Genomic DNA, 13088 nt, shown 5'->3' on the forward strand with positions numbered 1-13088 from the left:
TGTCCTTGTATTAATAAACTGAATGGTGGTTTAGAGGTGATTTATTTAGTCCGTTGACCTTTGACCACATAGAGGGATGGGTGTGTCCCATATGTCCGGACTCTCTTGGCAAAACACACCGGAAAGGAGGAGGGTCTGTCTCTGTCGGTCTAGCTATCTGTCTGTTTGACGCTTGACGTCGGGGGTGTTTGTGATGGGAGAGCTAGCTCACTAGGAAAGGCGACTATACCTTTAAGTGAAAGAAAACGAAACAAGTAGCAATCAGCGGTATCGCTGGGTCGCCTAGCTAGTTTACTGGACCTACAGGGAATTTCGATATGATTTTTGTTAAACTAATTGTCATGTTTTGCTGCCTGCGAGATATTACAGGTAAGTTTGCAACTGAGTAGCACGGAAAGGAAAGTGTTCGTCAGTGGAGCTAGCGCTAATCGGATCAGGCAGTTGTACTTTGGCTGCTAGCTCGTTGGCTAATGTTAATGCTAACTAACTAGTGTTTGGGGCTGCTAACCGGTGTTTACTCGTTAGAGTGCGTACCCTGGCTAGTTAGCCAGCAGCCCGTATTGGTTGGGAATCAAGTTAATTACGTTTGGTTTGGGTGGTAACGTTACAGGTTGAGTGACGTTACTCTCACAGAAAAACTGTTTTTTGACAGTTACTGTGGGGTAACATTACAGTGCTACCGTACAACAAACAAACCATTGGTTCAAACAGACTATTTGAATGGCGAGGATGTGATATAACGTTAGCTAGCACTCTCGCTAATACACTCGGAAGTTACAGAAATGTTGTCAGTTGTTAGAATAATTTCAAAACAACTAACACTAGCTTAACATTAAGTTTAGCTGCGATGGCGAATACATAACAACCTGCTAGTATCTGAGCTATAACGTAGAAATATGAAATTCTGCGCTGCTGCAACGTTGAGCTAAATCTAACCAGACCTTTGATGACCCTAACTTAAGTTTATTTGGTCCAGAAGGGAATTCACACTGCTTTTATTAAATTACTCATTGCTTGTGACAATTGGTCGAACAGCAGAGCAAAACTTCCACTGTGGTTTAATTTATTTGATTTAACCTGAAGATGAATGTCTCTCCACCGAGATGATAAAAATAAAATGCTTCATGCTGATACTTTTTAAAACTTCATATCCAGATTTTATAGTTCTCCAAACCAAAGTGCTCCTTAAAGATTATGACAAAACATCAAAACGGAGACATCAAAAAATAGCTGAAAGGGCTTATTTAAATTGTGTGCAGAAACGGATATTTGGAAGTCCTTGACTAAACAATATGGTACGTGATTAAATGCAGCAATTTATAACTAGGGATCGACAAATACTGGTTTTTCAAGGCCAATACCGATTTAAGGAAACTGATAACCGATATTTGGAACTGATATGCATTTACAGTGAAAATGAAAATCTTTTAAGTCAGAATTAAGATTTTGGAATGTTACAAACTCCAATACAACTTCATGGTAGAACCCCACCCTTCCATTTATACATTAATGGTCAAGCTTCACTTTATAGTCTTAATTAAACATCGGTCATTGATCACTTTTTGTAGGAAGGTTCTAAGATGTTAGAGACATCATCCTTGTGTTCTGACTGTATACATAGCGAGTTATTTTGTAGTAGTTCTAGTTAAAGTGTGAACTTTAGATGAGAAAGCCTTCCCTTTTATTTACTTTTACCTTACATCTTTCCATTTATAGACCAGACAAATATATCAGTGCTCCAGCTGCACCAAGGGGCCATGTGCACAAAAACAATGAGAAATAGTTTATGCAGTATACTCTCAAGGGATAGGAAAGGTGGGACAAAGATGTCCTGATCTGAACCTATATTGCCACAAACGCCTGGCAATTTGCTTCATTTCAGTACACTACACTGCCCTAAAATGTACGATCAAAATGACGCACGTTGGACAACCTATGTGTGGTCAAATGTGGATTGTGAATGTTGTGAACATTTCTGAGTAAGTCAGTGTTTCAGATAAACCAGGTTATCTCACTTATAACACTGCTAAAACTGCTGTTACTTGGCCTGCTTACAGTGATGGTACGGTGCAGAGAATTTTCTTGAGTAATGTACCATGGAATTTAATCAACCATGGAGTTTTGTATTGGACAATTTTGATCAGACTTGATGCTTGAAGGTTACAACCAACCCTCTCACTGTTTTATTTTTTTCCAGTAAAAGGGTTATTTTTCCAGTACTGTGTGATACACAAGTTGACGACATTGAGACATTTGGCTTGCCTTGAGCTGTGGGGTGTCTGATGTGTCGTGTTAGCCAGCCTGCCATCACCCAGCATGCATGGTAATGCGAGGCTCAGATCAGTTTTGATTCATGCTGTTACCACCCCCTCTGTTCCTGTCAGCGGTTTCCTCTCTGTCAGGAATTGCACTTGAATCTCTTGAGGCTGAAACGATTGCACTGAAATCACGTTGACATAGCTTTTACAGTGCAATCAACTGCCATATTTTTCTCAGCTTTTGTTGTCTGTCCAAACATTTCAGCCACTACCTCTAAGGGAAGTAATGTGTTTAGGCCCAAATGTTATGTCTGGTCATTATTTTGTATATTTTCTTTTCAGTACAGTATTAACCAAGGGTGCCTAAGAATGAGGGGTGAGTGTAATAGGAATCAATATTAAATAATAAAGTATTATTTTTCAAAATATTTCATTAATCCATTTTGGTGAGTTTTAAATCGATATGTTTCAATTGCAATGAATGATTTATCAGTTCATTAAATAATTAAATAATGACACATAGAACAAATGGATTCTATCGGTGCTACATTTTTTAAGCCAATATGTGTCATTTTGAAAAATGTTTCGAACAGGATTACTTTTTATATGTGATGTGTGAGTTTTGACTTAACAGATCTGGTTGACTTGCTAATAATCCTCTTGATAACGTACATTTTGTTGTTGTCCAGTGTTAGCCTCTGCATTAAAAGACGTGACTTGTGACAGTAACCTTGGGAGTACTACCTCCACAGCACAGCGCTGGAGCATGGTCTGGTATCGCTTATCTATTCTGGGATAGGACAAAAACACTTTTGTTTGTATTTCTTTAAACCAATAACAACTGTCCGGGGCGGTGCTAAGCCCCAGATGCAGTGACTTGTACCTTGCCAAATAAATTGCGGAGATAGCGGAAGGGGAGGGACATCTGGCGTGTGAGTGATGCACCGGATGTCAGGCTTTATGCCAGCACTATACATCCAATATTCCAGACTAGTTTAGTCTAGACAGTTTTAAATTCTTTATTGTGAAATAATAAGTTTGAAACAGCTATTGAGGAGCTGCCTGTCTTTATAAGAATGTTTGCATGAACTCTAGTTTCCTAGTTTTGAAAATATATCAGATGGAACACAGAGTAACCTGGTTATTTAGATGCCTGACAAGTTGCTACTGGTCATGTACAGCCACTCCCTGCTTGGGGAGTTGTGACTGCCGCCCACCAAGAGCCAGGGTCTGTCCCAGGTTTCTGCCTGTAAAAAGGAAGTTTTTCCTAGCCACTGTTGCACAAAATGCTTGCTCTTGGGGGGGGGGGGGATTGTTGGGTCTTTGTAAAATATGGAGTGTGGTCTAGACCTACTCTATCTGTAGTGTCCTGAGATAACTCATGTTGTGATTTGACACTATACATTGAATTGAATTGACTCCCACCACATGGAAGCCCTATATAGTAAATGAACAAAAAAGTTAACAAATACAGGCAATATGGAACACCTATCCCTATCCCTTTTGGCCTGTTGGAGTCTCTAAGCAATGTGTGTTTTTCTATTATTTTTCTTTCATAACAAAAGGTTAGATCTGAGTGTCAGTCCTAGCCTTTGCTAATTAACTAATTTCCAAAGGCTGCTTTTGTAGGTCACAACCTATAATTTCCTGTCATGACCTAAAACTTCAGATATTTTAGTTAGAAGCATTCTGTGTTGCCTTAGGAGTGTAAATTAGCATTTAAATAGCCTTCAGCCAATTCAGTCACTGTTCTTGCTCAATGGCATACAGTAATACTGAAACAAGACCACAGTCACCTGATATGCATCATGTGCTCCTCATTTGCACTTTAAAATGACTTTCTTTGTCTTTGTGAAAAGAACAAAGAAATAGTCAGTATGAAAGCCGGCAGGATTACCTCTGTGGTATCACATCAATAAGCTGAATAAGCCTGTTAAGCATGTCTCGTGAGTGTGACAGCTTTGCATGATAGCAGGCCACTATAAGAGATTCATCCCTGTTGTACTAACCTCCCTCCATAGGCCTTTTTTCATAAAAGACAGGTTGGAAAGGTGCAGGTAAATAAGATTAATGATAGCTAAGTTCCATTTAGCTGTTTAAGTTTCAGGGTTCTGGTGTTGTACATGCTGGCTCTCTGTCATGGCTTACTGGGACACTTGAATAGAACAGAGCCATTGTTAATATTGTTAGTTAAAACTAGAGATGGTCCGATACCATTTTTTGCTTCCCGATTCCGATACCTGAACTTGCATATCGGCCGATACCGAGTACCGATCCGATACCAGTGTGTCATATATTTTATTATGTTTTAACAACTGTATACTACTATCCCTGTATGGATGTGATATGATTTCTATCTTTGTTGTCGGTCTGGCTCAGGTTAAACTCTTTTGTGAAACATGAACAAACACAAACAATGAATGCCACAGAACTTTCTTTTTTTATCCAGTTTGACAGTCAGTTATAACGGAAAAATAACATAAATAAACTACTTTAACGTAGATTTTCTTTAGGGCTTTATTACGTGGTATCGGATCGGTGCATAAACTCCAGTACTTCCCGATACCAGCATTTTAGGCAGTATCAGAGCCGATACCGACACTGGTATCGGAACATCTCTAGTTAAAACCTGTGCTTTGTTTCTACTATGACAAGTCAAAATGTCTGTGAAATGTGCAGAGATGTGTAATGCCTTGTGAATCTTATTGCAGATGTCCCAGTGCGGTTGTTTTGCTGTTGATTGCATTGCATGTGTCCTTTAGAAAAAGAGCTCATTGCTGAAATACATGCTCTGATAAACGAAATGTGTTAGCACTTTTGTTAGTCCATTAGTTGTGAACTAGTCTCGCTTTGCCAGACCCTGCTCCGAAGCGCGCTGAAGGAGAGTCTGGCTACTCCACGTAGCCAAAGCCCGTCTACGGAAAGCCTTCCCACTCCCTGTTCAGCCCCATTGTACCAAATTTGGTTGCAGTTCCACCAAAGTTCCACTGGGGGTGATCGCGGTCCAGTGCTAAATGAATGGGACTCTATGAAGCTAGACGGCTAAATTTGTCTCTTTCGCCTGATTGTCGTTGAGGAATCTCAGATTTGATTGTAGTTTTTGCAAGTTCAACATGGATTATAGGTCAAAAGTTGAATGAACGAGTACTTGTGTCCTTTCGATTTCTTACAGGTTGAGTCGTTGTTGCCCATAACACGCTAGCATTCTGCTAATGAATGCTGATTGGTCAGTGAAGGACTGATTACAATCGGAGATCCCGCTTGACAGCATCCAAAGCAGAACCAGAATGTCAGAGTGAATATTTCGGCGTGGTCTTTAAAATATTAGCAAACCTCTTTCTAGCACGTGTATAAACAGGGAGAGCCTAACCTGTCAGCTTTGTTGTCGATGCTTCGAGAGAACAAAGGAAGCGACTCAGACCTTAACTTCTTCCCTTATTAGAAATTCTTTGACGTAGCATTCGGGGATGGTAGGAAAATGTGCTCTAGTTTAATGGCATTTCTTTAAACCAATCAGAATCGTCATGGGCAGTGCTAAACTCCACACAGAGCCGCAGCAAAATGGTTGTGTGAGAGAAAACTCAGATTGGACAGATAGTCTAGCTAGCTGTCTCAATTTACCATGCTGAGATCTGAGGAGCAATCAACAATGGTCCTCATGAATCCACCAAATTTAAAATGCCAACACCAAGAAAGCGGAAGGAAACGGAAAATACACGCATCCGGTGGAATTTCCTGCAGCACTGGAGCAATCCCGGAAGTGGAACGCGTAGGATATAGACTAGTTGTAAACCAGATTCACCAAATGATCAAAACATGAAGTGATTATTTTAACTGTTGTGTCAGTCAAATTCTATATAAAATGGATCAATACTCAGACTAATAACCAAGAATCATAGTAACATATGAAAGCAAAATGTTGCTCTTGCAGCAGATGTTTGTTGACGAATGTTGATGAGCTGAACTTTCTTTCAGGTCAGTTTGGGAACCCCTTGGATAAATATATTCGCCATTATGAGGGTTTATCATATGACACAGAAGCCCTGCATAACAGTCACCAGAGAGCCAAAAGGGCACTCTCTCCTCAAGACAGGACTGTGCACCTGGACTTCCATGCACATGGAAGGTCAGTTTAATCACACACACACACACACACACACACACACACACACACACACACACACACACACACACACACACACGTTTGTTTCACTATCTGTGGGGACCCGTCATTGACATAATGCATTCCCTAGCCCCTTACCCTAACCTTAACCATCACAACTAAATGCCTAACCTTAACCCTTACCATCACCCTAACCATAACCTAAGTCTAACCCTAATCCTAAAACCAAGTCTTAACCCTCAAACAGCCCTTTAACCTTGTGGGGTCCAGCATTTTGGGCCCCACAAGGCTGTGCAGACCCCACAAGTATACTGTATTCCCTGGGTTTTGGACTCCACGAATATAGTAAAACAACACACACACACACACACACACACACACACACACACACACACACACACACACACACACACTGTCTTCCTCACTCATTCACTCTCGTCTTCTGTCTTCCGACTTTTAACCTCATACTGTGCTGCTTACATTTTTTGAGTTTTTATTTTTTGTGCTTACCCTATGCACTTTAGTTGTGAACACATGCTGTAATCATTTTATTAAATAGACCTACAAATAAATACATTTTTACTTTAATTTAAAAACAATATTAAGTACCATTAGTTTAAATAATATTATCTCATAATTTTTATCTTGACCTGCGCTGTGTTAGGCTTGTGTTTACTTTTCATCACCACGAGAATATAAAACCTCATTTGCAATAATAATTGGCAGGCAATGCATTGGAATGTAATAAGGATATGGAAATGTTCATTCTGTTCCCCCAGTGCTATTAGATGTGGCATATTATATTATTTATGACTTGGTTATACTAATGCCTCAATGAACCATCTGGTCATAGAAAGAACTGTAGCCAAAGACAAAATACATGTCACCATAATAATTCAATTTTATTTATAGTATCAAATCATAACGAGTTATCTCGAGACACTTTACAGATAGAGTAGGTATAGACCACACTGTAGATTACAAAGCCACAGCTATTACAGTGATTGCCTCAAGAGCAAGCATTAGCGGTAGCTATTGCGACAGTGGCAAGGAAAAACTACGTTTTAGGAAGAAACCTCGGACAGACCCAGACTCTTGGTCGGCAGTGTTTGACGGCACCAGTTGGGGGTGTGATGGACAGTAGCAATAATAGTCATAGTAAAGATAATGGAACAGTGACTACAATGGTAGTCGTAGTAGTTCATGTCATAGTAGGGCACAGCAGGGCGTTATGGGGTGTAGTGTGGCACAGCAACGCATGGGTGGACGCGGCAGGACGCAGCTGAACACTGCAGGAAATTGCAGAGCGTAGCAGGGTGTAGTAGGTCCACAGCGACAGCTGCACCCAAGACCCAGGTCTTGGTGCCATTCTAATCCAAGGCGATGTTCTGGGTGAAGAAGAAACATAGGGACTCCGGGGAGTAAACTCCCCAGAGCTAGGTTAGTAACAAGCATTTCTGGGACAATGATGCACACAAAAGGAAACAATTGAAAAGAGAGAAGAGAGAGCAGCTCATGGTGTCATTGGAAGGAATGAACTTCCCCAGCAGTCTAGAGTTATAATAGCATAACTAAGAGAGGCAGGCTAAAGAGAGGTGCCGGAGTGGGCTAGAACTCTCCCCTGCCGGATCGGACTGTACTGGCCTGCCTCCCTCTACTCTCGCAATTCCTCATTCCCTAATTTGACGACTATGAAGAGAAGCAGGTGGGCCGGGTTAGGCGGACGCTGCAACTCCTCACTCCCTAACTTGATGACTATGAAGAGAAGCAGGTGGGCCGGGTTTGGCAGACGCTGCAACTCCACACTCCCTAACTATGAGCTTTATCAAAGAGGATGGTTTTCAGTTTATTCTTAAATGTGGTGACGGTGTCTGCCCCCGAACCCAAATTGGGAGCTGGTTCCACAGGAGAGGAGCCTGGTAGCTGAAGGCTCTGGCTCCCATCCTACTTTTAGAGACTCTGGGAACCACAAGCAGCTCTGAGTTCTGGGAGCGCAGTGCTCTAGTGGGACAATAAGGTACTAAGCTCCTCAAGATATGATGGTGCTTGACCATTTAGAGCTTTGTAGGTCAGGTCACAGAAGCCAATGCAAAGAAGCTAATACAGGAGAAATATGATCTCTTTTCTTAGTTCCTTTCAGAACACGTGCTGCAGCATTCTGGATCAGCTGGAGAGTCTTGAGGGACTTATTTGAGCAACCTGATAGTAAGGAATTGCAGTAGTCCACCCTGGAAGTAACAAATGCATGGACTAGTTTTTCAGCATCATTTTGAGATAGGATGTTCCTGATTTTGGCAATGTTATGAAGATGGAAAAAGACTGTTCTTGAGGTTTATTTTAAGTGGGTGTTAAAGGATAAATCTTTTATCTCTAAATCTTTTATTAATCTTTTAAATCTAGGAGTAATTTTTGATCTTCCTGATCAAAAATTACTCCTAGATTTCTGACGGTAGTGCTGGAGGCCAGGGCAATACCATCTAGGGTAGCTATATCTTTAGATAACAAAGTTCGGATGTGCTTGGGTCCCAGCACAATAACTTTTTTCTGTTTAACATCAGAAAATTGTAGGTCATCCAGGATTTTGTATCTTTAATGCACGCTTGAAGTTAAGCTAACTGACTGCTTTCGTCTGGCTTAATTGACAGGTATAATTGGGTGTCGTCTGTGTAACAGTGAAAGTTAATTGAGTGTTTCCTAATAATATTGCCTAGAGGAAGCATATATAAGGAGAATAGAATTGGTCCAAGCACTGAGCCTTGAGGAACGCCATGGCTAACTTTAGCGTATTTGGAGGGTTTATCGTTGATATTAACAAATTGGGATCGCTCAGAGAAATAGGACTTAAACCAGCTTAGTGCGATTCCTTTAATGCCAACTAAATGTTCTAGTCTCTGTAACAGGATGGTATGGTCAATAATGTCGAATGCAGCAATAAGATCTAATAAGACAAGTATGGAAACAAGTCCTTTGTCAGCACCAGTTAGAAGGTCGTTAGTAATTTTCACCAGTGCCGTCTCTGTGCTATGATGCATTTTAAAACCTGACTGAAAGTCTTCAAATTTTCATAGAAAGACTATTTCTATGTAGAAAGTCACACAATTGATTAGCGACTACCTTCTCAAGGATTTTGGAGAGAAAGGGAAGGTTAGATATAGGTCTATAGTTGGCTAAGACCTCAGGATCGAGGGTGGGTTTTTTTCAGAATAGGTTTTATCGCAGCTACTTTAAATGACTGCGGTACATGACCTGTTAAAAAAGACATATTGATCGTGTCTAGTAATGTGGTGTTGACCACGGGTAGTGCTTCTTTAAGTAGCCTCGTTGGAATGGGGTCTAGGAGACGGGTAGTTGGCTTAGCTGAAGAGACCCTTAACATTAATTGTTGAAGGTCTATAGGAGAAAAGCAGTCTAAGTATGTATCAGGTCTTATCGTTATCTCCAGCCCCCCTGCGCCCAATGGTGAGCCGTTAGAAGCTGTGGGCAAAAGGTGATGAATTTTTATCTCTAATTGTTATAATTTTATCATTAAAGAAGGTCATGAAGTCTTCACTGCTCAGAGCTATTGGAATAGATGGCTCAATAGAGCTGTGGCAGCCTGTCTACAGTGCTGAAAAGAAACCTTGGGTTGTTCTTATTTTCTTCTATTAGTGTTGAGTAATAGTCTGATCTGGCATTTCTGAGGGCCCTTCTATACATTTTCAGACTATCTTGCCAATCTACACGAGATTCTTCCAGTTTGGTGGAACGTCATTTACTTTCAAGTTTTTGTGAGATTTGTTTTAAATTTGCGAGTTTGGGAGTTATACCAGGGTGATAGTTTCCTTTGCATCGCTATCTTCTTTTTGATAGGAGCAACCGAGTCGGTAGTAGGTAGTCTGTAGTAGGCGGTAGTAGGCCTGTCTACGGTAGTCTGTAGGCAGGCCGTAGCAGCGTCTACAAAGTTATCAATTTGGGAGGGACTAAAGTTAAGTATGTGTGTACGGTGTACCGGCTTATCTGCTAATGTTAGCTGCCGACCATTACCTTGAAACCATCCAGCAAATAGACGGTACCGTAGGGTGATTTAACGTCACCGCTCATTTTACACAGAGTTTAACAACAAAACTAAACACTGAGTGAACATTACTAGCTACGTTTTTCATGTTGGTTTTGAGCGGTATGCACCCCCACTAACCTGGAAAACAGTTTTAAAACAGTAACGTTAATACAGCGTGTCGGAGGAATACAGCGTTCTCCTGCAGCGGAGCGTCAGAGGCAGAGGGACCGTCACAGCAGCGTTGGCTAACATAATCCACTTGAGTTCAGTAGAGCAGACGGCTCTACGACTTTATCACTTTTCATAAACAGCCGAAGGAACAGTGGTGCGTGGTGTACATAGCGGAAACCCTGTTGTGCGTCTGCCCTATTTCTGATACTGTGGCTCTGGAAATTTTGCCGTGGCGCACCGCCACTATGCTATCACAGAGGTGGACACAAGCACAGGCAGCAAGCCAATAGCATAGTCTTGGAACAAATATCACCTGTGTGATGTTTTTTTATTGTGTCAGAGAGACTTTGTCATCTGTTGTGTTGATTGACTTCATTTTGTTAGGGCTGCGAGATATGAGAAAAATATGTGATATACAATGTTTAATATCGCGATAACGATATTACTTAAATATAAATAACTGATATTAAAGTGTACTCAGTTCTGCATTTCTACTGCTTTCAGTATTCTTCTAAAATACAACAAATTGCTTGTTGAATTTAAAACAAACAAAAGGAAATTATTTCTAACATTCTTTTATTGAACAAATTGAACATTGAATTGAATATAAAAGGCACCACTAAAAAAGGAATGACTACTAACAAAAAAATCTTGAGTGTCTTTTGTAATATGTTGCAGCCTTTTGCGATTACAGTATGTATATTGCGCCAGTTGATATTGTGATGACGATAAAAAAACGGTATATTGTGCAGCTCTACATATTGTACGTAAGCATTTGTGTTTTCCATTATAGTGATAAAGTTGGCTTTAAGATAAACAGAAGCAAGCCAGTGGTCATAAAGCTAGTATCTTATACTTTATATCACTGAATTAATTAGGTTTATGCAGCATGTGCAAACACAGACAGCCACTTTCCCCTCTACCCCAAAGCAGGGCTGTGTGGCACTATAGAGGTTTGTTGTAACAAGAGAAAAGCTTTTTTGTGTATGCCAACTCACATGATTATTTGTGGCTGGATCAGGTGATGAAACAAGGCAGGGCAGACAGTTGTCTCTGTGGAGGACTTCTTTACAAAAAGAGGTGCCAAAAAGTAGTCAAGCATTGACTATGATACAATGCTGGGGGGAAGTGACACAATTCATAGTTCAGCTTAGTGTCTAGCTTTCCATGAATACGACTCATTTGTGAGATGTATTTGACCTCTTTTGTAATACATCAAGGTATTAAAAGTAGGGCTGTCAATCGATTAAAAAATGTAATCTAATTAATTACATACTCTGTGATTAATTAATCGAAATTAATCGCATACATAATTAACTGTGCCTGAACCGATACTTTTTAAGAAAGTAAAAAAAGAAAAGAAAAAAAAAAAGGGTACTAAACAACAGTTAGTGACGTTAAAGAACGGCTTGTTTATTGCTAAGGCCATATGGTCAAAATTAAATGATTTAATAATAATGTATAACAATAACTTATTTCACTACTAAATTGCTGTTGAACGACAAAAACAACCACCAGATAGGAAAAGGACATTTACGATAACTTCAAATGCACCACGAGGCTGTGTTGTTTTTCCGACGGCAGCTGCAGATTGTTACATCCCGGTGTTGAATCCTCTACAGTAAAACACAGTCAAACTTTACACCGTTTAGCGTTAGCTGTCAGCATTTTAACCGTGTTTAATCCAGCTACTAGCTAGCGGTAGGCTAACGTTAGCTGGTGTTGAGTATTGTGTTAACTAGCGTCACGTGCAGCGGGGTTTGTGTTTCCTGTAATGTCTGTTTTAGAGCATCAGAGAGAAGCGCAGACATATCAGTGGCACCAGATTTTCGTCTGTATGCAAACGTCAATATGGAATGGATTAATCTGCGTTAATTCTTTTAACGCGCTATTTTTTCTCAGATTAATTAATCGAAATGAACGCGTTATTTTGACAGCCCTAATTAAAAGATTTGCAATAAAAAGAGTAGGGATCGACCAATACTGTTTTTTCAAGGCCGATATCGATAACCGATTATTAGTAGTTAATGAAACTGATAACCAATATTTAGAACCAATATGCATTCATTACACTGAAAATGAAAATCTTTAAGTCAAAATTAAGATTTTGGAATGTTACAAACTCCAACACAAAACTTAGTTTAAATGCTTTGAGCAATGATTTAACGTAATACACAGTAAAAGATAGTCAGATAGTGTTGTGAGCGGGACATTAAGTCAGACTCAGTAGTGAGTGAAACCGAAGCAGAGGGACAGACACAGAGCTGTAGCGGAGCCAAAGTAGCGCACTTTTTGATAAATTAATCGGTTATCAGGCAAGTAAAATGCCGATACAGATAATCTGCAAATTGCCAAAAAATGGCCCGATAATATAAATAATAATCGGCCAGGACCGAGAGCTTGGTAGTGTTCAGAGGCCCATCTGCTCTCTAATGTGATCATAGTTCAGTTCTGTGGTATTTAAACACAGCTAATTCAAATCAGGGTAAAAATGCTTACT

General features: G+C 40.2%; 1 protein-coding gene across 2 annotated transcripts in view; it reads left to right on the forward strand.

Moving 5' to 3' along the window:
• The window catches only part of adam10a (ADAM metallopeptidase domain 10a), a 27632-nt gene continuing 14544 nt past the window's right edge, over nucleotides 1-13088 (forward strand). The window contains exons 1-2 of one of the 2 annotated variants that reach the window (XM_078249050.1): nucleotides 1-369; nucleotides 6234-6384. In XM_078249050.1, coding sequence (XP_078105176.1) covers nucleotides 318-369; nucleotides 6234-6384 — 203 coding nt within the window. In that variant the 5' untranslated portion in view covers nucleotides 1-317. Of the gene's footprint in view, nucleotides 370-2612; nucleotides 2635-6233; nucleotides 6385-13088 lie in introns of those variants that run through there. The other variant, XM_078249058.1, reaches the window with a different exon arrangement.

The sequence above is a fragment of the Sander vitreus genome, chromosome 1 (assembly GCF_031162955.1).
Source record: "Sander vitreus isolate 19-12246 chromosome 1, sanVit1, whole genome shotgun sequence".
NCBI classification, from domain to species: Eukaryota; Metazoa; Chordata; class Actinopteri; order Perciformes; family Percidae; genus Sander; species Sander vitreus.